The sequence below is a fragment of the Lampetra planeri genome, chromosome 49, assembly GCF_965212315.1.
Source record: "Lampetra planeri chromosome 49, kcLamPlan1.2.h2, whole genome shotgun sequence".
NCBI classification, from domain to species: domain Eukaryota; kingdom Metazoa; phylum Chordata; class Hyperoartia; order Petromyzontiformes; family Petromyzontidae; genus Lampetra; species Lampetra planeri.
In genome coordinates, this window is record NC_136155.1 from 8373119 (window position 1) to 8397998 (window position 24880).

The window sequence follows — 24880 nt, forward strand, 5'->3', positions numbered from 1 at the left end:
ACTGGAGGAGGAGTGGGGATAGCGATACATTGCTGTGGTGGTGATGGTTAAGGCAAGACTGGACTTTATATTGCGATCCCAGTAAATGTGGAATTCCCATGTGGAATAAGCAGATATGTTCTGCGGCTTTATTGGAGGTACCACGTATAAGAGGGGGTTTGAATGTCGGCGTGTCGGATGAGAGGTGTTTCACTGCACAGTATTGCGATCGTCGAACCGAGGCGCAAGCCATTCAAGGCTTCTGCATGTAAATGGTATCATTGTCGTCGGCTGTCCCCCGGGGTTCGAGGATGACGTCCGTCAGGTTTTGTTAGTGGCTCTCGAGGTGTACTGAGGAGCCCAATTTCTGGATCCCGCAGATCTTTGGGCATCGAGGGTGCCACGCGGCCCCAGGCGGTGGTGGGAATCCGCAGTGCCCGGGGTCGACTTCCGTTTTCCTTTTTTTCAACGGTTTATTAAACTTCACTTGCGTTTGTCGTGGTCAAATCTTGTAATCAAAAGTTAGTCTACTTCCTGTTGTCCAATCAATTCAAAATTTTGCACACGTACTTTGATCCGGTGACAATTAATTGCCTCCTTTCAACCAATTACAATGTTTGTATGGACGGCTGATTAATTATATATTTGTGTGGAGGTCAAAAACGCAGCGGTCCCTAAACTGTGGAATCGGCTCACACAAAAAGCAGGCGACGCGTGTCTCAGGCGCCATTGACGTCATTCTCGACCGTGAGTTAGACGAAGTTGTTAATAAAACCGTTGTTTAAAAAAAATATTTTTAAAGGAGTTTATTGTTGTTGTGGCGGCGATCCGCTCCGTCGTCGTCGAGACGCTGCGGCCTCCAAGTGGGCCCCGCGGCGGCCTGCTGCATGCAGCGGCGCCACCCCCAAGGCGGTGGGCAGCCTGCTGCTCCTTCCAGTCCTGAATGTTGACGTTTCAACACTTCAGGGGAGGACCCGAGGGTATCCGTGAGCTGCGCTTCCTTTGTCCAACCGCCTCGTGCGCTGCCCATTGGAGAGCTGGGAGAAAAGGATCCGTATAGAGATATAAAAGCCAGGACACGTGGAGCGTACGGTGACAAGCATTTGTACGCGGAATCTGTCGGTTGCCCAGCGTCACGTGATCGCCACATGGCCCGCAGCGGACGCTGGCACGGCACGCCCGCTGACTCGAGCAGAACTTTACACGATCCTGACGCGCGGTCACAACGCGTGCCCCGCACTTTCATGAAATCGGAGGCGATTTTTTTTCCAGAGTATTTACAAATAAATTACCGCCAGACATATCAGGTTACACATTCAAAGCCGCCTCCCACCCCCCACCCCCAAATAAAACAAAGTAATACCCAACTAATTTGCGATGGTGGTGTTGTGTCCCAAGAGTACGAAAGGTGTGAAACGGGGCATTGTCAGGGATGGTGGTGGGGGGATCTATGAACACGTCAGAATACCACGTGCTCCGTCTGCTCCACTCACAGCGGGCGGTGACGAGTTCCCCGTGTGACGTCATTTCGCAAAGGCGCAAGGCCACCGTGAGCCACGTGCCGTCATTGCCCCACAGTTCGCGAAAGGTCCCCAGCAAAGATTTGACTCGCTCGGGGGAGCCCCACGTGCGTCCGAGCGTGACTGTGGGGGGGGGGGGGGGGGCGCGCGAGCCTCTGTGCGTCCCCGTCTCGCAACGCGCCAAGGCGGCGGCAGGCAACCTGGGCCGCCCCCCCCCGACTCGTTACCCCCCACCTGACCCCAGTCTCCTGTCCGATCCCTCCCCCGCGTTCTCGCTTGCCCAGAAGTCGCAATCGGGTACCTGATACCCGATACCCGTACCCGGGCGGGTACGGGTACCCGTTTGCGACCCTGGTGCGGCCGGGTACGGGTAGGCCGTGAGTCACTGGTGAGTAACCGTTTGTCACTCATTTCCCAACGTCTTGTCTCCTCACAATTCAAGTTCCTAGAATCAACCCACCCGCTTGCAACATGGCTTCATCCCAGAGGTCGCAATCCGGTACCCGTACCCTACCCGATACCCGGCCGGGTACGGGTAGCCGGGTATCGGGTAGGGTACGGGTACAGGTACCCGATTGCGACCCTGGTTGGGTACGGGTACAGGTACCCGATTGCGACCCTGGTGCGGCCGGGTACGGCTAAGGAATCAAAACCCGTTTGCGACCTCTGCGCTTGCCCCTCCCCACGTCACTCCCTCCGTCCCCTGTCCCCTCCACTCTCCCTGCCGCGTTTCCACGAAGCGACCGCCCCCCTCTCTCTATCCTCACGTCCATGTCACCCCCCCTCTCTCTCTCTCCTCACGTCCATGTCACCCCCCCCCTCTCTCTATCCTCACGTCCATGTCACCCCCCCTCTCTCTCTATCCTCACGTCCATGTCACCCCCCCCCCCTCTCTCTCCTCACGTCCTTGTCACCCCCCCCCCCTCTCTCTATCCTCACGTCCATGTCACCCCCCCCTCTCTCTATCCTCACGTCCATGTCACCCCCCCCCTCTCTCTATCCTCACGTCCATGTCACCCCCCCCCTCTCTCTATCCTCACGTCCATGTCACCCCCCCCTCCTCTCTCTATCCTCACGTCCATGTCACCCCCCCCCCTCTCTCTCCTCACGTCCATGTCACCCCCCCCCCCTCTCTCTATCCTCACGTCCATGTCACCCCCCCTCTCTCTATCCTCACGTCCATGTCACCCCCCCCCTCTCTCTATCCTCACGTCCATGTCACCCCCCCCCCTCTCTCTATCCTCACGTCCATGTCACCCCCCCTCCTCTCTCTATCCTCACGTCCATGTCACCCCCCCCCCCTCTCTCTATCCTCACGTCCATGTCACCCCCCCTCTCTCTCTCCTCACGTCCATGTCACCCCCCCCCTCTCTCTCCTCACGTCCATGTCACCCCCCCCTCTCTCTCTCCTCACGTCCATGTCACCCCCCCTCTCTCTCTCCTCACGTCCATGTCACGCCCCCCCCTCTCTCTATCCTCACGGCTGCCCAGACGCTGTCCCCCGCCTCATTGCATTGCAGGCTGGAGGCTGCACCCTGTAGGTTGTAGCCTGCAGGCTGCAGGGTGGTGCAGTTTGCGGGGTGGTGCAGTCTGCGGGGTGGTGCAGGGTGGTGCAGTCTGCGGGGTGGTGCAGTCTGCAGGGTGGTGCAGCGTGCGGGGTGGTGCAGCCTGCGGGGTGTTGCAGCCTGCGGGGTGGTGCAGCCTGCGGGGTGGTGCAGCCTGCGGGGTGGTGCAGCCTGCGGGGTGGTGCAGGGTGGTGCAGTCTGCAGGGTGGTGCAGTCTGCGGGGTGGTGCAGGGTGGTGCAGTCTGCGGGGTGGGGCAGGGTGGTGCAGTCTGCGGGGTGGTGCAGTCTGCAGGGTGGTGCAGTCTGCGGGGTGGTGCAGCCTGCGGGGTGGTGCAGCCTGCGGGGTGGTGCAGCCTGCGGGGTGGTGCAGCCTGCGGGGTGTTGCAGCCTGCGGGGTGGTGCAGCCTGCGGGGTGGTGCAGTCTGCGGGGTGGTGCAGTCTGCGGGGTGGTGCAGCCTGCGGGGTGGTGCAGTCTGCGGGGTGGTGCAGTCTGCGGGGTGGTGCAGTCTGCGGGGTGGTGCAGGGTGGTGCAGGGTGGTGCAGTCTGCGGGGTGGTGCAGGGTGGTGCAGTCTGCGGGGTGGTGCAGTCTGCGGGGTGGTGCAGTCTGCAGGGTGGTGTAGTCTGCAGGGTGGTGTAGTCTGCAGGGTGATGCAGGGTGGTGTAGTCTGCAGGGTGGTGTAGTCTGCAGTCTGCATGCTGCTGGTTGTGTCGGGCTTCGCAGGCAGCTCTGCACTCGTTCGCGTCGCCTCGGAGAGTTGAGCTGGCGGGGGGGGCGAGGGAGTGGGGGGGGGGCTCTGAGTAAATCCGCGTGTTTCAATTTGGACTCCAAAGAGGCGCTGTGGGGCGGGAGTTTGTGCGTGCAAGGTAATTTGCCACGGCATAAACAGCGCGGGGCCCGTGAGCAGATAACCGGATTTGGCGGTGGGGCTTTTCTAATTAAGGGCTTAAATTAATAGCCTGGGCCGTTATCAGATGAGAGCGACATTCTTCAGAATTGCTTCATAACCTTTGAATGACAGCGCCGCAAATAGCCTCTCCGCTAACTGCTAAGCCCGGAACGTGCGAACAAATAACAAAAAAAAAATAATTAACAAAATTGGCCGCGCCCGCTCTCTCGCGCGCGTTATTGGACGTCGGAATCAAAGGGAAATGAATTAAACGTCGCCAAGGCAACTCTAACTCGCGGAAAGGAAATCAAATTTTAACTTTGGGGAGGGAGCTTTACATTTCCAGACGTTTTAAATTACTAATGGGGGGGAGGGGGGTAAGGGGGGGGAGCCCTCGACCAACTCGACGGAGCGTGAAAACGCCGAAAGTACCCGAGCTTATATAATGCAGATTACTAATTTAAATTAATTACATCGCATCACATTACCCACTCCATTCATCTTCACTTGTCAAAGCAGAATTAATCCATAACAAGATGAATTTCGGCGCCCCCGTGGATACGCTGCACCACCACCGCCACCACCACCGCCGGCTCCGAGAGAAGCGGATCGCTCGCCGCCCGCTCGCTCCAGGGGCGCGATGGAGAATTGGAGTGAGCGGCTCGCCCGGCGCTCGGCGAGCGCGCGTCCGTCCGCCCATCGCCGCGAGCGCGGCCGGGCGGGCCACGGCCGTTCTCGTGGCTCCTCCGGCCACGTTTTGAATGACGACAAGGACGACACAAAAACGATACGATGATTATTATTACTCACATCGATCGATTCGACTGAACTCGAGGTGCGCGCGAAATTCCGCCGCCGCCAAAAAGAAATCGATTTCATTAAAGGAGAACGGCGTTCGTTTAAAATCCCTCGGCCTAATTGGAAGTGAGAAGCCAGCAACCGGGACGTCGAACTGCGTGCGAGCGAGCGAGCGACAATTATGTGCCCGCGGCCCAGCCACGGCCCCGCGACGCTCGCCGCGTTCGGTCACCGCGGCGCTTTCAGACGCGCTTCTGCGGCCGTCTGGAACGCTCTGACTTCCGATATTGGGAAGCCAACGGAGCTACGCACTTTTAAATCCTCCGGATTTACAAACTTTAGAACTGCTTTTTGTCTTTAGTTTGTCCTGCGAACGGAAATGGCAACGTTTTTATGAGGGCCGATCGTGTTTCGACGACCGGTCGAGAACGTCGTCTGACGCGGAATGAAAGTCCGTTGTGTCACCGTGATGCAAACTCCCAGAGGGGGGGGTGGGGGGGTGTGGCGACCGCTGACGCCGCACTCTGTTGCTCGCACTTCGCCACGCAGCTGCAGCTCGAATCGTCGTGTAACCGCGTCCCCACTTGTGCATCAGATGTCCGCACCTCCGAGTCGCGCGGTTGGCTTCGTACGACGCGAAAGAAGCTCGGGGCAGTGGAGTAAGGGTGCTGAGGATCCCGAGGGTGGCTCCGCGTGTAGCGACGGCGGTTGTCACACGAGATCCATGTGGCCCCCGGCCCCCCATGGGACGTCTTGGTGCCATCGGCAGGAGGTTTTGGCAATGAGGTTCTGGTTTTCGATGACTGCGTGGCTCGCTGCCCGCCCCCATCAGTGCCGACTCCTTTCCTCCGGAGCGACGTTCAGGATTCCAGAAGAGGCCTCTGCTGTTTCCCAGAACTTGGGCGGTCAGGGGCCGTGAGTCTCAGCCGTCACGAAGCCTCCCCCTCGCAGCGGAAGTGGGGCGCTGCTTTCCTGCCCGACACACACTTGCGCACGTGTGTGTACACCTGTACACACACACACTTGCGCACGTGTGTGTACACCTGTACACACACACACACACGTGCGTACGTACACGTGCGTACGTACACGTGTGTGTGTGTGTGGTGCACAACGGGAGCGGTAGCGCAGTAGTTCGCACGCTGCGCTACCAACCTGGCGACCCGGGTTCAATTCCCGCTCGCGGCCAACATTGGTGACGAATATCTGAACTGGTCCTGGGCTTTCACTGAGGTCGACTTTGCTTCAGATGATTACCTGGCGCGGTGTGTAAACATCGCCACTCGCGGGAGTGCGGTCGTGTCGCTTCGGTTCTCTGCGGTGAGTACGTTACAATATCTTTAAAAACAACGGCACTACGCCTCCTCTAATATCTGAAGATCATAATTGGAGCCAGACCAAGACACCTCGAGGATTCCTCGGGTTCCTGATTTTGTTGTAAGGTTCTGACCCTCCCCTACTGGACATCTGTGAAAAATAGTTTTATAGCTTATCGGATTCCTCCAGTGTCAATAAATATAGGAAGGCGGCATTGAGGCTCATGCGCTTTGTTAAGGAGCCATAACTACGGTGTCCGGGGAAGTCTTCGTGTTGACTGCTAATTCACAGGAGGCGTCCATTCAAAGTCGACATTATCTGCTGCTGCTGCGTTGGCAGTGAGCACAAGCACACATTTCAATAGAACTGTGGCCGTAGAAATAAAAAGTACGTAAAATAAGGTGATATTTTGTGGCAAGGGGCCTTCTTTGTAGCTCATAAACAGAGAAGCTAGAGAGTCTGTTATGCTCCAATCACAAAGTCGTGTGTTGAGACAAAACACGAGAGCGTTGCTGCTCTCTTAACTGCTCAAATCTGTCGGGAACACGTGAACACGTCACGTCGTGGTAAGGCGAGACGCGTGTTTTTTTCTGGCCTGCGATGATCTGGGATGCTTGGGCGCTGCAGCCGATTTGCAGTTTGGCGGGGAGATCCTCATCGTCGGCCACTCGTCGCTTTAATCGTAACGAAGATAATGCCCTTTGGGCAGCGACTGAAACCGATTTTAGGCTAAGTGGAACGTCGCGGTTTGTGATTTACCCCCCCCCCCCTCCGCGAACCAACGAGGGATCCTCTCTCTGTCGCTGCGTCTCCTTGCGCGCGCGTCGGCTCGATTTATCGAGCAGAGCGCGCCTGTAATCGCTTTATCCTAATGGCGTTTTTGCGTATTAGCGCCGGCGTCTGGGAATATGGCTGTCGCTTATCAGCTCGCGCGTCACGTCGCGAAACGCAATCCGGGGAAGATAGCGACGAGAGCGCGCGCTCGCCGATGTGGAGGTGGCGGTGGCGGCGGCGGCGGCGGCAGCGGTGACTTTTCCCCACCGCCTCTCATTTGACTTCCACGCGGAGGTGGAGGGGGGAGGAGTTGTGCTGGACCAGTGTGGGAGATTCGCGTACGCACGACGTGGCACTTGAGCGGTGAACTTTCACGCGAGAGCTCGACTCGTCGCAGGCAGAACACCAGGTGAGCGCTCGTGCCGAGTGTCCCGAGTAGGGGGCTGTGTCTCGCGAGATCCGCAGTCGTGGATTCGCGTCGATTCTTGCGCTTGCAGCGCGCGCGTTGGAGCTGTGTATGGAATGATAGGGTGCCGCGGTGGCGAGATGTTATCTTCCTCGCCTGGTATGCAGGAGGTCGTGGGTTCGATCCTAATCCCTGAGACCTGTATATTTGGAGTTTGCATATCTCTCTCCACGTGGATTTTTCTCCGGGTCCTCCGGGTTGTTCCCTCCGCATTTAGAACCAACGTGCAGTTAGCTGCTTCGTCGAGCGATAATTTGTGACAGCCAGGCCACATCTGAAAAGCAGCTACATAGCTTAGTGAGCCTTAGCACGTAAAATCAAACAAAGTTTTGTTTAAATAGTGAAAGCACTGCTCCCCCTCTAAGCAGCAGAGAGATCCCCACGCGAGCCGTGAAGCCACGAGGGGAGGACGTAGCGAGATTTGCGACGGGATCTTCGCCGGGATCGGACGCACGGGGTGGGAGGGGGGGGCTCCCTTGTCCACCCGTGGCCTCAGTGATGCGACTCCATACATCCCCCGTGAGTGCCACCTGCGCGATCGGTCAGATCGGCCACCTCGTGGATTTCGCTCGATCGGCGGCGTCTATCGAGCGTCGCGAGCGCAGGTGCAGGTGGTGACGTGGGGGCGCTCCCCCGGGGCATTGCCTCTCGCGTCTGCTTTGTTATTAACCCCACGGGGGGGTGGGAGGGGGGGGGGAACTCCTCTCACACGCTTTGGAAGTTGGGGGGGGCGCCTGGTTTTTCAGTAAATGAATGAAAAAAACCCTACGGCTACGTTGACGATTGGAGAGTGGTGGGGGGGGGGGGCGAGTGGGGTTTTACCGCTCATTTCATAAAAGTTGGATCTGTTCTCAGAGGTGGCGTCTGCTGCCACGTAGTCAAGGCCTTTTGGGGCACTTGCTTCTTATAACTCAAGTGGGCTTTACCTGGTAAAATGAAATATCGTTTTTTCTTTTACAAAGTCTTGAAGGTCAAGTGTCGACTTTCTAATGTCTGTGGAGGCAGCGGTGAGGTCTGAGGGCTTGTGCGGCATTGACTGCGAGGACCTCTTCACAACCAGCTAAACACAACAACGACGACGAGCGGATCTAAAGAGATGAGTTTTACATTTACAGTGAGGGAAAAAAGTATTTGATCCCCTGCTGATTTGTATGTTTGCCCACAGACAAAGGAATGATCAGTCTATAATTTTAATGGTAGGTTTATTTGCACAGTGAGAGACAGAGTAACAACAACAAAATCCAGAAAAACGCATGTCAAAAATGTTATAAATTGATTCGCATTTAAATGAGGGAAATAAGTATTTGACCCCCTCTCAATCAGAAAGATTTCTGGCTCCCAGGTGTCTTTTATACAGGTAACGAGCTGAGATTAGGAGCACACTCTTAAAGGGAGTGCTCATAATCTCAGCTTGTTACCTGAATAAAAGACACCTGTTCACAGAAGCAATCAATCAATCAGATTCCAAACTCTCCACCATGGCCAAGACCAAAGAGCTCTCCAAGGATGTCAGGGACAAGGTTGTAGACCTACACAAGGCTGGAATGGGCTACAAGACCATCGCCAAGCAGCTTGGTGAGAAGGTGACAACAGTTGGTGCGATTATTCGCAAATGGAAGAAACACAAAATAACTGTCAATCTCCCTCGGCCTGGGGCTCCATGCAAGATCTCACCTCGTGGAGTTGCAATGATCATGAGAACGATGAGGAATCAGCCCAGAACTACACGGGAGGATCTTGTCAATGATCTCAAGGCAGCTGGGACCATAGTCACCAAGAAAACAGTTGGTAACACACTACGCCGTGAAGGACTGAAATCCTGCAGTGCACACAAGGTCCCCCTGCTCAAGAAAGCACATATACATGCCCGCCTGAAGTTTGCCAATTAACATCTGAATGATTCAGAGGACAACTGGGTGAAAGTGTTGTGGTCAGATCAGACCAAAATGGAGCTTTTTGGCATCAATTCAACTCGCTGTGTTTGGAGCAGGAGGAATGCTGCCTATGACCCCAAGAACACCATCCCCACCGTCAAACATGGAGGTGGAAACATTATGCTTTAGGGGTGTTTTTCTGCTAAGGGGACAGGACAACTTCACCACATCAAAGGGACGATGGACGGGGCCATGTACCGTCAAATCGTGGGTGAGAACCTCCTTCCCTCAGCCAGAGCATTGAAAATGGGTCATGGATGGGTATTCCAGCATGACAATGACCCAAAACACACGGCCAAGGCAACAAAGGAGTGGCTCAAGAAGAAGCACATTAAGGTCCTGGAGTGGCCTAGCCAGTCTCCAGACCTTAATCCCATAGAAAATCTGTGGAGGGAGCTGAAGGTTCGAGTTGCCAAACGTCAGCCTCGAAATCTTAATGACTTGGAGAAGATATGCAAAGAGGAGTGAGACAAAATCCCTCCTGAGATATGTGCAAACCTGGTGGCCAACTACAAGAAACGTCTGACCTCTGTGATTGCCAACAAGGGTTTTGCCACCAAGTACTAAGTCATGTTTTGCAGAGGGGTCAAATACTTATTTCTCTCATTAAAATGCAAATCAATTTATAACATTTTTGACATGCGTTTTTCTGGATTTTGTTGTTGTTATTCTCTCTCATTGTTCAAATAAACCTACCATTAAAATTATAGACTGATGATTTCTTTGTCAGTGGGCAAACGTACAAAATCAGCAGGGGATCAAATACATTTTTCCCTCACTGTAGATGATTGAAAAGTGCGTAGCCCCGGTGGCCTCCTAATATCGGAAGGAGGAAGAGCGTTCCAGACGGCCGCAGAAGCGCATTTGATATCTCGCGTGAATATAAATGTGTCGTTAACCCACCCACTACTCGACACCGCCAACTAATAAGGGTTGTCACGTAAACAAAACGTTCACATTTTTTACTACTTAAGCACACCGTTGCGTGCTGAAGAGTAAACCCACAACATTTACAATTGTAGCTTCTCTTTTATATACTTAGAGTTTGTTGTTGGACATTCGTGAAAAAGAACTTCATTGCTCGTCGGTTTCTTGCAGCACAAATGAATATTATGATTCTTGACAATTGAATGTCCTTTAACTTGCAGCGGTTCGGAAGCCTGGGTGTTGCCCGAGTGCCGCCCTCTTCTGAAACACTCAGGAATCCTTACACTGCCGCTTTGACACATATCACGTGCGGGCTTTCGCGACCGATAATACGATTTGTTACGGGTTCACTTCGTGTGCGATCGTCGCGTAGGTATAATGCCAATGTTTTGAACTATAACCCTCCACCACCCGACAGGGCCCATCGAACCAAGTCGTCACGTCGTGGGCAAATGTGGCGATTGTTTTATTTTGCATGCAAAAGCGACGGAGAAATGTTTAAAATCGAGGAAAAAGTTGACAATGCCAGAAGCAGTTGGCGATGTCGCCGCGAGGCGACACGGGCAGCCTTGCCATGCAGGTGAATCGGTTTAACAATGCGAGTGGACGGCCTGGTTGATGATTGGTTGTGATCGGCAGGTTAGATTAGTTTGATATGGTTAACCTGTCTGGCGGTTGGTGAAAATGGGGCCTATCCTAAATTGTATTGAGGTTTGTTGTGTCGGTAATGAAGCTTGAGTGTCATTGTTATCGTGATTGTCGTTGAGCAAAAATTCATTGGGTGAGTTGGTATAATGGAAATGAGTGCTCACGGATTAGTGATGCAGCTCGTTTGAGGTATTGTTGGTGACAGATTGTAATCGACGATTCCTGTAGACAACAACGTTGCCACTTATTAAACAACGACGTGGCGTTCCGTTCTTCCCTAACCACCCCCCCCCCCACCGCGTGTTACCCCGTTTTACATCTCCCGGCTCCGTCTCTCGTCCGACGTGTACCTCGCTTTTACAAGCTGGGCGTATATATATATAAAACACGCTTGCGTTTTTTGTTTTTAATTCGTCTATGGTTTTGGATCTCTTCTCGGCATGGGATTGGCTGAAGGTCCGTTTCTCGTGGTGTCTCCGTGGCCTCGATGTTCACCGCCGCGTGTCGTTGCCCCCGGCTACGTTCATCCCCCCCCCTGGCCCGCCGCTGCGACACCGCTCTGTTCGGTGTACGCTGCGAAGCCCCCCCCCCCCCCCGCTCGTTCTCTCTCGATGGCGGCGAACTGCTCGTTCGTTCTCTCTCCATGGCGGCTGGCTGCTGATTCTTTCTCCCTCCCTCTCTCTCTCGTGCAGGATGTTTGGGCACAGCGGTGCGTGCAGCGCGTGCAGCGTCTCCATCCCCGCCAGCGAGCTCGTCATGCGCGCACAGGGCAGCGTCTACCACCTCAAGGTGCAGCACGGAGCGCGCACCGCACATGGGCTTCACTCCGCACACGGAGAGGGCACCGCACACGGAGAGGGCACCTCACATGGGCATCACTCCGCACACGGAGAGGGCACCGCACACGGAGAGGGCACCACACATGGGCATCACTCCGGTCACGGAGAGGGCACCGCACACGGAGAGGGCACCTCACATGGGCATCACTCCGGTCACGGAGAGGGCACCGCACACGGAGAGGGCACCCCACACGGGCATCACTCCGCACAAGGGCGCGACGCAGCACGGAAAGTACTCAGAGAGATCACAGCGCCGCAGAGAGCACAGCAAGCACAGAGAGCATACAGCAAGTAGACAGTGAGCACCCTGCAAATACACGGCGAGCACACAAAAGCACAGCAAGCACAGAGAGCACACAGCAAACACGTAGAGAGCCGTTTTGCCAATTGTTCGTTTAGAGTTCACTTCTGAGAAAGAGCTCTGTAGCTCGGTGGGCCTTCTTACCTCGTAAAATAAAAATTGTTTAGTTTATGTTGGGGGCTGCCAAAAACGTTGTCAGTGCCGTGTGCGGCTGCGACAGCTTGGACTCTCGCAGCCGAGGCGGAGGAACGTCTGCAAGCATTTGCAATGAAAACGTCAACCGCAATGTCCTGCGGGTTACCTTAAATCTCGAAAGGTACATCGAATGACGACACGCAGCAAGGCGATTATTATTAGCTCCGCTGTTGCTGCTGCTGTTGTTGCTGCTGTTGTTGCTGGTGCTGTTGCTGCTGCTGTTGCTGCTGCTGTTGCTGCTGCTGCCCCACAGCACCAAAGAGTGTGTGGTTTTGGGGGGATCCTGAAGGGTGCCCCCAGCCCCCACCATCGAATGGGTCACAGGCAGTAGCGGCGGCAGTGGCGATGGCCGAACGTGTGTAACCCCGGTGTGATGGACTGCTTGTGCCGTGCGGCCGGGCTCGCACCAACCGCGCCACGTGGAATCGCTCGAAGCCTGGAACGGCGGACTCTCAGTGCCGGACACCTGCGGAAAAGAGCTTCACAGTTCATCGGATTTCTCCAGGATAAATCAAGATTCAGATTCAGAATTCACGAAATCGGGAAATCGCAGCCGTTCGTTCAATCAAGTGCCCTTGTGTATGGGAACCCAAGGGCACTTGGCAACACAGGTGGCTTTCATTCAGCAGCCGATAAGATAGGCTGCTGATAATGATGGAGACCACGACCCCTATCACTACCCCTTCCCCTATCACTAACCCAACCCTTCCTTCCCCACTCCAGCCTGTTTTCCTGTCGCCAGAGCTAATAGCTACACAACCCCTTGTAATAACAACCCCCCCTCTCTATCTCAACCGCTATCACGTCATGTACAATTCTACTAATTGTTGTAAAGCACCTTGGAGTAAGGCGCTTCATACATCTATACAAGATGAGAAGATTGGATACCACCACCCCCACCTAAGTATGGCTCTGAAACGTCGATAGTCCTCGCCCCCCCACGGCTTGGTGCACTGAGCCAGCGGCGTGGTGCCTTGTACCGGCCTCGTGTCCTTACACAATTAAAAAAAAACATTGCCAAGAAGATAGGACAACGGTAATAATTCTGCGTAACGAATGAAGGTTTTACGCGGCAAGGTGGTTGTGCGGGGAGCGTTGCGATGCGGGGGGGCGGGGTGGGGAGCTTTGCGCTCAGGGCAGGGCCGCACCACGAGCGGCACACCAGTGGATCGGCTTGATGAGGTTTTAGGGGGCAGCGGCGGCCGATGGGACGAACGGCCCCGGCAGCGCAGGAGAGAGCCCCGGCGGCTCCGGTGAAGGGGAGCGGTCGACACGCTCAAACTTGTCTCTCGATACGTCGCTCAGGGAGCCGAGGCGGCACGGGCCGTGATGAACCGCCCTGCGGTAGAGAGACGCCCGTGGCCAGGATCTCGGCGGCGCTGGAATTGTCCCCCTGAGTCGGCGCGACCTGCGACCCGTGACCTGCGACCCGTGACCTGCGACCTGTGACCTGCGACCTGCGACCCGCGACCTGCGACCCGTGACCTGCGACCCGTGACCTGCGACCTGTGACCTGCTATCGCGACATTCTTATGCGGGCGTTGAATTCCCTTCTTCCCTTCGCTCCATTCAGGCCGCTTCTGAGAAAATGAAACTAATGAGATTAATGCCTGAACGGTGCTGCCGCGTTTAAACTACACGCTGTCCCACAATGCCGTCTGCTGTGTAACAAAGAGGGCATTGCATTCCTGCGTCGTCGTTACTGAAATACCTTGTCAGATTCACCGGTCGACTGCCACAAGCCAATTAATCACACGCGCCAATGCAAGTATGCCGAAAATGCGCACCATAATGACAATAAGAATATAAACAAACAATGCCTCCGACTGAAAGCACACCGCACTACAGTCTGAATAATATAAGCCCTTGTTAATCCACCGCTATGTGAAGGCCTCTCCGTGGCGTGTTGGTCATGGGGTTGTTTAGCCATACTTCACCACACTGGTCAGTGTGGGTTTGTGAAGGAGAGGGGAGCGGAGGGGAGGAAAGACCGGTCCCGTTACCGCTCGCCGTTGTTGTTGGCCATGGCCGGGAATTGAGCAATGTTTCCTAGCGCGGCGCGCTAACCACTGCGCCACCGCTCCGCCCTTTGTTTCTAAATGGCAGCGTCACACGCTGCGTGTTTTGTGACACAAGTCAAATACGTCTGCTGGCAAGTCACCTCTGCTTGCCAGCACTTGCTAATGCTGCTTGAGCCAATTGTAGGTTGCTCAGTTGAGGACAACGTGCTTCCGGCGACGGAGGATCTGGAGGTAATCCGTGCTGACGGCGACGATGACGATGCTTCCGACGACGCTCGAGGTGCGATTTTGATGGGAAGGACGTCGCAAGATCTTGGACACTTTTGACTGGAACCTTGCCTCAAAAATCCGTCCCGAAGGCTGGGGACCCCCCAGTGGCGGTGGCCCACCCGGTGGCTGGGGCCCCACCGGTGGCTGGGACCCACTGTGGCCCCCACGCCCTGTAGCCCGAGGTGAAGTCTTTCGACACCACTATTCTGCGCTTTCCACAGACGCGCCATCTCTACTCTCATCACAACCTGCAGCACCGCAGTCTGGATCTGGCGATAGACCAGGCAGCGGTGTTTTGCCAACTCGATGTTTGGGAGAGGATGCGTATGACAAAGGCCGGCGAGATGGCGATCGCGAACGTGGAAAAAAACCCACTTCTCGAAATCTCCCCCTGCCTCTGCTCAAGGCCAGCTTTCTTGCAATTACGTCACAGTCACGCATTCCGCGGAACCCCAACGGCCGAGGTCACCTCCAGAGCTGACCTTAACACCTGTGGCTCGCGTAGAGGCCCTTTAGCGCTGGTGCTGGTCACGGAACTTCCTGCTGAACCAGGAGAGGTCAGGGGCGGCCGTGATGGCGACCGGACAATGGCTCGTCCGGTCTGCTCCACCGTGAGCACTTACGGACACCTGCAGCGTCAACCCGACGTCAGGACACGTGGAGTTCCTCTGCAGCACGAGGTCGATAGGCGATGACACCGCTGACGTCCACCGAAACCTGCAACTTCCACCTGCAGGCCCTGAAACTCGTCCGGTCTGCGCTACCGGCGGACGCGTCAACGGCAATCGGCCCGCAGCGTCTTCACATCGCGCCTAGACTCTGGCAGCGCCTTTGCCTGCAGGCGACAAAGATCGGTGATGGCGCGACTGCGAGGGAGGACCCGGAGGAAAATTAACACGACCACGGGGAGAACATGCAAACTCCAAATATACAGACGTCGGGGTCGAACCGACGACCTCCCGTGTACCAGGCGGAGGTAGTTAAAATCTCGCCACCGCGACGCCCCAAACATCTGGGTCAGGGGTCGATTCAGCCTGTCAGGTCTCACAGGCTTAGAACATGAATACCGCTTTGTTAAAGGGCCAGAGCGATCAACCGATAGTGAGACTGGACAGTTCCATGGGAATGTGGAATTTCCATCTCTGGCGAAGTATAAACAGCCCACGCCGCGCAAAGCTCCTCTTGCTTCTCACCCTGGGACTATCCTCGTTTCGCCAAGTTCCTCCCCTGCTGAAACAAAAATTAATCTCGGCGCTTGAAAGCCGGGTCGCGGCGCCACCAACTCACGACAGGCCCGACCCACTCCTAGCGAAATTCCTGCTCGCCGCTCCTCTCCGCCGGCATTCCTAAATTATCCCCGTGCCGATTTAACAAACGCCAAACACTCCCCCCCCCCCGTCTCCGTTGTCCTGCGTTATTGCCGATGCCAGTATCCATTGTCCACCCCCCCCCCCCGACTCATACGTGGTGGCAGTGTTTCACCTGCGCCGTGTGCCGGACGCGCCTGCTGCCCGGGGACCGGTTCCACTACCTGAATGGGCGCCTCTTCTGCGAGCACGACCACCCCGGCGGGGCGCTGCCCCCGGGGGCCACGCCGCACCTGGGCACCCACCTACCCCCGCTGCCCTCCGCATCGCTTCTCCCCGACCAGAAGGTGCGGTCAGCTCACCACACCGGTGACGCGTCACACTCACGGGACACTCACCACCCCAGTGACCCCCATCTCACTCATGGGACACTCACCCCCCCCCAGTGACCCATCACTCTCACGGGACACTCACCCCCCCCCCACCCCCCCCCTGTGACCCCCCACGGGACACTCACCCCCCCCCCCCCCCCAGTGACCCATCACACTCACGGGACACCCCCCCCCCCCCCCGCAGTGACCCATCTCACTCACGGGACACTCACCCTCCCCCCTAGTGACCCATCTCAATCACGAGACACTCACCCTCCCCCCCAGTGACCCATCTCACTCACGGGACACTCACCCCCCCCCCCCCCCCCAGTGACCCATCTCAATCACGAGACACTCACCCTCCCCCCCAGTGACCCATCTCACTCACGGGACACTCACCCCCCCCCCCAGTGACCCATAACACTCACGGGACACTCACCCCCCCCCCCCCCCAGTGACCCATCACACTCACGGGACACTCACCCCCCCTCCCCCCTCCCTCTGTGACCCCCATCTCACTCACGGGACACTCACCCTCCCCCCCCAGTGACCCATCTCACTAACGGGACACTCACCCCCCCCCAGTGACCCATCACACTCACGGGACACTCACCCCCCTCCCCCTCCCTCTGTGACCCCCATCTCACTCACGGGACACTCACCCTCCCCCCCAGTGACCCATCTCACTCACGGGGCACTCACCCCCCCCCCCCCCCAGTGACTCATCACTCTCACGGGGGGCCTCCCCACGTTGTGCAGGTTGTGGGGGGTTTTCGATCATCCTTCACTACGCTGCTAAGTGCCGGGGTTGCCAATCTTCGTGCTATCCAGGCTCAACCCCGCTTAGCGTTCGTTACGTGACGAGGTTGGGAGTGTTTCTGGGTAAGGGTCGTGTACCGTATCCAGTGGCCGAGTTGAGAGGAATGCACGACGCTCGGTCAAGAGATGTGCAACTTGATGACACATCAGGGAATTAGCTCATCTCGCCGCTGCTCAAATAAGCACAAGGGGGTCATTGGCACTCATCTACTACTTTACACCCCCTGAGCCATGGTGGAAGTTCCACGTTCCCGTGGCAGGGGCACAAGTCTATCCATAGGGACAACTGCTTTTATTTCTTCCGCAAGGTGGTACTTATTTTTTCATCATGGGGCCGAGGCAATCTCCCCCGCCCCCCCCAAGCTGGACTCAGAATTGTAAAAATAGCAGAGGGATTTTTTGTTTGTTACCAATTTGAGCCGTGCACAAAAAGATACTTGAATTGGTAACCCCCGCAGAACGAGGTTGCCATGCCACCGGGTACCACCACATGGGAAAGGTGTAAACCATCTCCCTCTGCCGCGTGGAAAAAGCAGAAGCTCACACTGCACCAGATGGAATAATCGTGAACATCATTAGAGGAGCACAACCAGCTGTTCCAATTATAAACGAGTCCGATTTGTTTATTAAATGTTTACGCAGCAATGAAAGGCTTCATCAACTGTTGCATCCAGACCTCAATCGCTCTTCTATTTACAAAAAAAGGTAGAAACAGCTCGATTTTAAGGATTAAATACCCCATTACTTCTCTCTCACACCAAATATAAATAGTTCACGAGATATTTCGGAAATCAAACTGTGGGAATGTGAGGGCCTAACGAACGCCGTGGTCGAGTGCGATAAGGGGCAGGAATTTCTCCCGCTTTGCCTGCACAGGCAACCGGATTCTGTAAATGACAGCCGCGTGGAGATACCACAGAGTGTGCCTGGATTGTCCTCCTTTGAGGGGGGAATCTGTTTTTGTCGGTGAAAGTGGAACTCGTAGACCAGTGACTGCAATGAAAACCACGCAGAAAATGTGGAAAATTATTCTTTTTTTTTATCAACAAGGGACCGGCTAAATTGAGATTGCGTGAAAAGAGACGCGGCCATGAAAGTCTTAAGCGGAAGTCCAACGATTATATTCTCTTGTCTAGGTCCGTCCCAGTTAAACAAAACCCCCAAAACAATCGGAGATCTAAATTTGGGGAAAAGACGGCTTGAACTGGAGAGGAGGGAAAGCCATCTCGGATGTGCCCACGGTGGCCGTCGTTGTAAACGGTGCAGATTACAGGGAATTGGTGAGAAGCTGCGCAAGCCTGCAAGGGGTGCGATCGATGCAAACAAGAGCGAGCGTTAAGCAAAAAGAGTTTGCTACATTTACTTTTTCGGAGGTGCGCAACTGAAGAGACCGCATAAAAAAAAGACTTCACTTCCTACAGAACCCTTGCATCCAACTGGCGAGTGAGCGAAGAGATGAAGCTCGCCACGCGACGTTTATACAAACCCCACCGCCAATTACGAGCGAAGAAACCCTCGGCACTCCTGGCACTCATTTTGCTCTTCGTGAAGTTCATAACAGTTGAAAAATAACAATCATAATTTTAAAACGAGCCTCTTCCATCGCAACACCAGAACTTCGGAAGAGCCTTGCTTCGGCAGTTACACGCGCCGGGCGCATCACTACGTTCAAGAGTAAAAAAAAAAAGCCTTTTCGTTCGCCCGCGCTTACTCAGCATGTGCCACTTCGTGGCGAGTCGATGTCCCCTCTGCCGAGTTTATACGCAGACGGACGGTGTGACGCGTGGCACGTGTTTTAGTCCTCAGAGTGGTTTTCTCAAGTGCCGGCAGGAGAGCGAGCGGTTCGCAATCGGAAGGTCACGAGTACACATCCTGCTTTCGACTCTCAATCCCTGCAGAGTCGATAAAAAGAACACCGCCACGTGGGGACGCCAACAGCGGTTGCCCTACGGATCGACTCGCCCTCGGCATAGGAATGAGGAATTTGCCACGCGCTCGTGACCTTTGGGCCGTGACCCCAACGCAGACCGTCCAGAGCGCCGGTGTCCGGCTCCTCCCAGCCTATCTTGTCTCGGTGGGGATTGAGCGCCCGTAGCCGTCCCGAGGGTACGACAAATCGGGGCGACCGCCCGGTCCCCCGCTCTTTGGGGGGGCCCCCGCACTTCGACGTCACGCCATCAGATGTAACACTTCCACTTCAGTTTGAAGGCGTCGGTCACGCACGCGGTGGGTTTTGCCCCGAGCCCCGCACCCCATCATGGACGGCCCTTGTGGGTTGTTATCCCAGCTCCCTGGTCACCCAGCGGCGTGGAGATGGCGTAAATCTCCCCAGAACCCACTTGGTCGTGTCGAAGGCAGAGCTGCCTTCGATAACGATCGTTATCGCATACCCGATGCATGCATGCACAGCGTAAACATGGCAGAAATATTAACAAACACAGCTCAAGGGCTACGGAAAACAAAATTCCTGTCCTTGTGAATGCCAAATTATTTGGGCTATGAAATCGGTGGAGCTCTGACATTTGCGCGAGAGGTCAACTTTAAATTGCAGCTAAATCCGGACTCAAAAGGAAGAGCGTCGGCTCGTTAGAGGGAGGAGGGCGAGAGCGAGAGGGAGCTGGAAATCCGCACCGCCTCGTAATCCCGCGCGTAATTCACGCTCCTGGCACGATCGAGGACTCCGCTGCCGGGGCGGGTGGAGGGGGGGGCTCGGTGCCGCTTGCCACCGGCCCTCGGCATGCGGCAGGTGGCGAGCACCCCCTGGCTCCGGCTGCAAGCGCCGCTTCGGTCAGATTGACCTTTTTCGGGGGTCGAGAGATGATGGTGAGCATCGTCGTCGCCATCGTCGTCGCCATCGTCGTCGTCGTGACGGTGTGGTGAAGGCTGCAAGTGAGCGAGACGGCACCGTTGCACCCCCGTGGGGGGGGGGGGGGGGAGGCTCGAGTGCGAGTCGCTCTTCTCACGTCGCTCGATGTGACACCGTTTGTTTTAAAGTACCGCCGTCTCACTCTCGGTTGCGTGCTCGCGGCGACACGGCCGCTGGTTAAACGCCGCCCGGCGGCCCCTCCCCCACCCGGGTTCGGTGTCTCGTGAAGACGCTCGGCGACGTGATGAGGTGTGAGGGGGCGCACGCCAAGTGCAAGCGAGCGCTCCTCGGTTGCGAAAAGGGGGGGGGGCCCTTTAGCGCGCATCGAGCACAAATAAAAAGTCGACGCTTTTAACCGACCGGGTTTCGATTGGCCTGCTGTGCGACAACCCTAAGCCGGGCTGTCCCGTGGGGGCGAGTTTAATCGGAAGAAAAAGTAACTAGTTTAGCGATTCCTTTTTTAATACATCACGAATACCTATAAACCAGAATCCATTTTACAAGTAATGCAGGAAGAGGAACGGTGATACACGAGTCCCGTGGCCGCTCGCTCATCCCGAGGAGTTCGCCGCTCAGCTTCAGTCGTTTGGAGCGCTCGAGCCTCATGAGCACCGCAGCCGTGAACCCGTCAATGCTCAGCACCGATCGACGGTGCCGCTGGTGCAACCGGGGGGGGGGGGGGGTTGGCGTTTGATTCAAATGCTGACGCGCTAAACCCATTGCGCCGGAAGCAACGGGTTACCGTGCGTGGGCGCTCGTTGTTTCTCACGGCGGTGTGGAGTTGTCCATAAGCTTCGGGAGGGAACGCGGGGTGAGCAAAGCGACGCGCAGAGCGGGGCCGCAGTGTTGAACCGCGTTGCGGCTGTGTTTGTGGGGAACGCCCGCTGAAGACTTTGCTTTGTAGTAATACAAAAAAAAAATCGCTGCACCGGACTACAGCTTGTTAAGGTTTCAGACGACGTTTGGCAGAGCGGGCTAATCAGAAATTCCACGAACAACTTAATCAGCGGTTGGCCGTAAGCGGGACTTGGGACATTTTTTCATTTAATTGGGCCACTTTTGCACCAAATGATGGCCATTAGGGCTTTGTGCCGCAGTGAAAGGCTGTTTGTGAAAACAGGCGTTTTAAATTACCCATTAGTCTAAGCCCGTATCGTGGGCTGCCTTGACCAGCTCAACTTTAAATACATTCTCCCTTTGGCCGGCCCTGTCACCGCCCCCCCCCCCTCTCAACTCTGCCTCGAACACTCAAACGCCTCGCTAATTATTCATTAACGCGAGACTCTTATTTCGCCTTTTTCTTCTGCAGGTCTGCTGAAGGGATCTGCAATAATACCGCCCAGGTGCCTTCATTCAAGCCTGAAACGATTTAATTAGCGGCTCCGCGGCGCCGCGCGGCGTTCCCATGAGTGGGGAGGCGGGGGGCCGGGCCTCCTCCTCCGCCCCCCCCCCCCCCACGGGGCTCATTATCCGCGCTCCGGGGGGGCCGCCTGCAAGCCACCGCCTCCCACAACCCCCCTCCCCCCCAACACCGCCCACCACTCGCCTCTCAAAGAGCCCGGGCGCAGGAATGCGCTCAGATCTGCTGCCAATTAAGCTAATTAATGCTAATTAAAAGATTTTGCTAAGCTCCCTTGTCCGCCGCCCGTTGGCTATATAGAGTTAGTAGCGGCTATGGGGGGGGGGGGGGGTTGGTTTTGGGGGGAGAGGCAATAATGAGACTCGGTTCCCAGGTCGTCGGCTTGTCCCTGGTGGCCGACTCGGCGGGGGGGGCCTGTGTCCGTGCGATTCGGAATACCGGGGGCTTTCTGGGTGTTGCGCTGTTCCCACATTTTTGTTTGTTAAACCGCGTCGCTGTCCAGTGCCGCGTTGACGACCTTCGCGAAGGTCCTCTCCCTGCAAGGGCCCGCCCGCTCGCCCGCTCGCCCGCTCGCCCGCCCGCCCGCCCGCCCGCCTGCCCGCCTGCCCGCTCCACGACACCAGGGGGTGTTGGGGGAAGCGACGCAGAGGGGGGGGGGGGGGCTCGGACGACCGTGCCCGCCGCTCCTCCTCGCTTTGAGGGCGCGCGCCCCCCGTTCGTCTCATAGGAACTGGACCCCCCACCCACCCCTGCACACGACATTAGTAGCCGATGGCGACTTATTATTATTGTTGTACGCTTCCCTCTCCCGTGTCACTCCCGGGTGGGACAGGCCTGTCACCAGCATTTCAAGATGTAACGAGGGGAGGTGGGGGGGGGGGGTTGGAACCCGGTTTGTATTTTGTAAAAAAAATAAGTAATAATTTGCACAGCGAGGCCCGCCTGGTGCAGGAGAGAGGGCGACGCGGAATGTTGGGGGGGCCGCCGGCGGTGGGAGCCAGCAGGGGCCCCGGCGGTCCCCCCCACGAGGAGCGAGGGGGGGGGGGGGTGTGGGACCGGCCTGCCGCCGGAACGTCGCTCGCCACTCGTTGCTCAGGAGAGTGAGGAGGAGGAGGAGAGTGAGGATCTCGGAGAGAGTGAGGAGGAGGAAGAGAGAGAGAGGCCGTCCCCTCCGTTGACTCGTGTATTACCGTTCCTCTTCCTGCATTACTTGTAAAATGGATTCTGGTTTATAGGTATTCGTGATGTACAGGTTTATTAAAAAAGGAATCGCTAAATTATTTACATTTTCTTACAATTAAGTGTCGCACTCTGAAAAAAAATGTATATATAGCAATTGCATTTTAGTAGCTTGGTGAATAAAGTCACGTAAACTCCGACGTCTTGGTGCCTCCCCCCGTCTCGTTTATTCGCAAACCCTGACGGGAGGGTGGCCGCGGTGCGGACTCGCCGCTCACTCGCCGGCCGCCTTCGCGTGGCCGTGCGGTGCCGATCGGCGTTGTGGAGAGGGGGGGGGGAGATGGTGGGGGACGGCACCAACGCAGCAGTGAGGAGTGAATGCCCCCCCCCAAAGTTCGACGAGCGGCTGCAACGCAGCCGTCGGGACCGAGAAACAGCGCCTCGTCACTCTCGCGCCCGGTGGGCACGGCCGGAGCACCGCTCACCCGGACGGACGACAACCCCCCCCCCCCCCAACACCACGCTGCGTGCCGTCGTCAGACAACGCTCTCCACCGCCGTGCCCAAACGCGTTGGATGGAACGTAAAGCAACTTGGCGGGCGGTCGCACGGTCGCCCCCCCCCCCCCACCCCCTCTGTGCCCGGGCGTCGTTGATGAGAGCAGGCGCAGAGCCCCCGGGAGGGGACGATCCTGCGAGGGGTAACCGACGAAGCTTGCCCGCAGGTTGTCCCCCTGCGGCGCTTGCGTGCGATTTCAACGTTGACACGTCGCATTGTTTTGCGTCCGATCCAAGACGGGGGCCTCCTTTTTCCCGTGCGCACTGAGCCCACCACTTCGTCCACCGTGCGCGCGCGTGTGTGTACGTACGTGAGTGACATATGCCCCTGGGCGGCTGTGAGATCAATTCGTGATTGAAGGAGGTCAATTTTGCTTTGACATCAATCTGGTATGATGACGATGATTGTAACGAAGATGCCCGCTCTGCAGGAAAGCCTCGCTAATAACAGGACTGCCGATGCATGAATTCACGAGCTATTTACATTCCTTTGATGAGCATGACAATGACTGGCTTGGGCTTTTACCCCAGTCTCTCAGAATCCCTTGTCCAGGGATGCGCGGCTACCCGGGCAGGGTAACCAGGCGAGCCAGGCCTAGCCCTGGGTGGGCACTTGACCTCAACAAGTTTATTGTTCATTGATTCTGCATCTCGTTCCGACAACGCCTCTCCCAGTCGTTCGCCTGGTTAAACCCTGTGACGGTGTGGCGAGAGAACTCCTCCACTGAGACGCAAAGGGATTCAAAACATTTGCCAGAGTGCACGTAAATGTCGCTCGTCGGCGTGAAACCCGTGACGATGTACATTGGCCACGCTCCCTCCATCTCTGCACGCCCTAAGTCAGTGGTTCTTCTCCTTAACCTGGAGTTCAGCACGCTGCACCCCCTGGGGGTGCGAGATAAGGCCAGATTGTGTTAGAAGGTAAATCATCGAGAATACAAATTAAGCACGGGCACGTAAGTACAACTCGCTTTGTTTCATCAAACCCTGTGTAGTTATTAACATTGCACATTTTTAAAATTGAGAACTAAAGGTATGCAAGGCTCCAGTACTACTCTAACCTCTTATCTTGCCCTCGGCTCAGAGACGTCTCTCACACCCAAAGCCCCCGTGTATAATTATTATCTCAGGCTCGGCTACGGTTCAAGTGAGCCCTCAGAGCTATGCTCAACTTGAGCCGGCTCTGAGCCATGGTCCCAACCACGCTCAGCGTTTCCGTGAACTGAGCCTGAGATGAGGCACGGCTGAGCCGCTCACTCGCGCATCTTTGAAAGTGTAGTGGATTCAACTGAGTCGCAGATGTACTTTTTGGAGGCAACACGTTTAATAACACCAACACAAAGGGGTAACTGCCCCTTCACCAGATAACAGCCTATGGTGGTGGACCACCAGGCTAACTACACCGATCACACTGGGAGTAGCTACAATGGACAGGACCCTGGCTTGGGTCCAGGTCCACGTGTTGGTGAATCTTCTCGAACATATAACATATATCTTCAGGGGACCCGGTGTATATCTTCACGGGGCGTGGCTGGCCCCGCCCTTGGCCGCGACCACCTTCTCGAATCCTCTAGCAGGATCTCACCCGACACGTGACGCTTAGCTCAACTCACCGACTGCCACTGATGAGCCAAGGTTCTGAGACACAGGTTTGCAGTTTATTCCGTGTACCCAGGGCAGAGGTCGCAATCGGGTACCCGATACCCGTACCCTACCCGATACCCGGCTACCCGTACCCGGCCGGGTACGGGTACCCGTTTGCAACCCTGGTGCGGCCGGGTACGGCGGGTACGGGTAGGCCGTGAGTCACTGGTGAGTAACCGTTTGTCACTCATTTCCCAACGTCTTGTCTCCTCACAATTCAAGTTCCTAGAATCAACCCACCCGCGCCTGCAACATGGCTTCATCCCAGAGGTCGCAATCGGGTACCCGTACCTGTACCCTACCCGATACCCGGCCGGGTATGAGTAGCCGGGTATC

General features: G+C 56.2%; 1 protein-coding gene across 1 annotated transcript in view; it reads left to right on the plus strand.

Annotated features, from left to right (window-relative positions):
* Nucleotides 1-22548, plus strand: part of LOC144733952 (LIM domain transcription factor LMO4.1-like) — a 47325-nt gene extending 24777 nt beyond the window's left edge. The window contains exons 3-5 of the mRNA XM_078615983.1: nt 11509-11605; nt 15917-16096; nt 21115-22548. Of these exons, the coding sequence (XP_078472109.1) occupies nt 11509-11605; nt 15917-16096; nt 21115-21123 (286 nt within the window). The 3' untranslated portion in view covers nt 21124-22548. The remainder of the gene's footprint in view (nt 1-11508; nt 11606-15916; nt 16097-21114) is intronic.
* The last annotated feature ends 2332 nt before the right edge of the window (nt 22549-24880 follow it).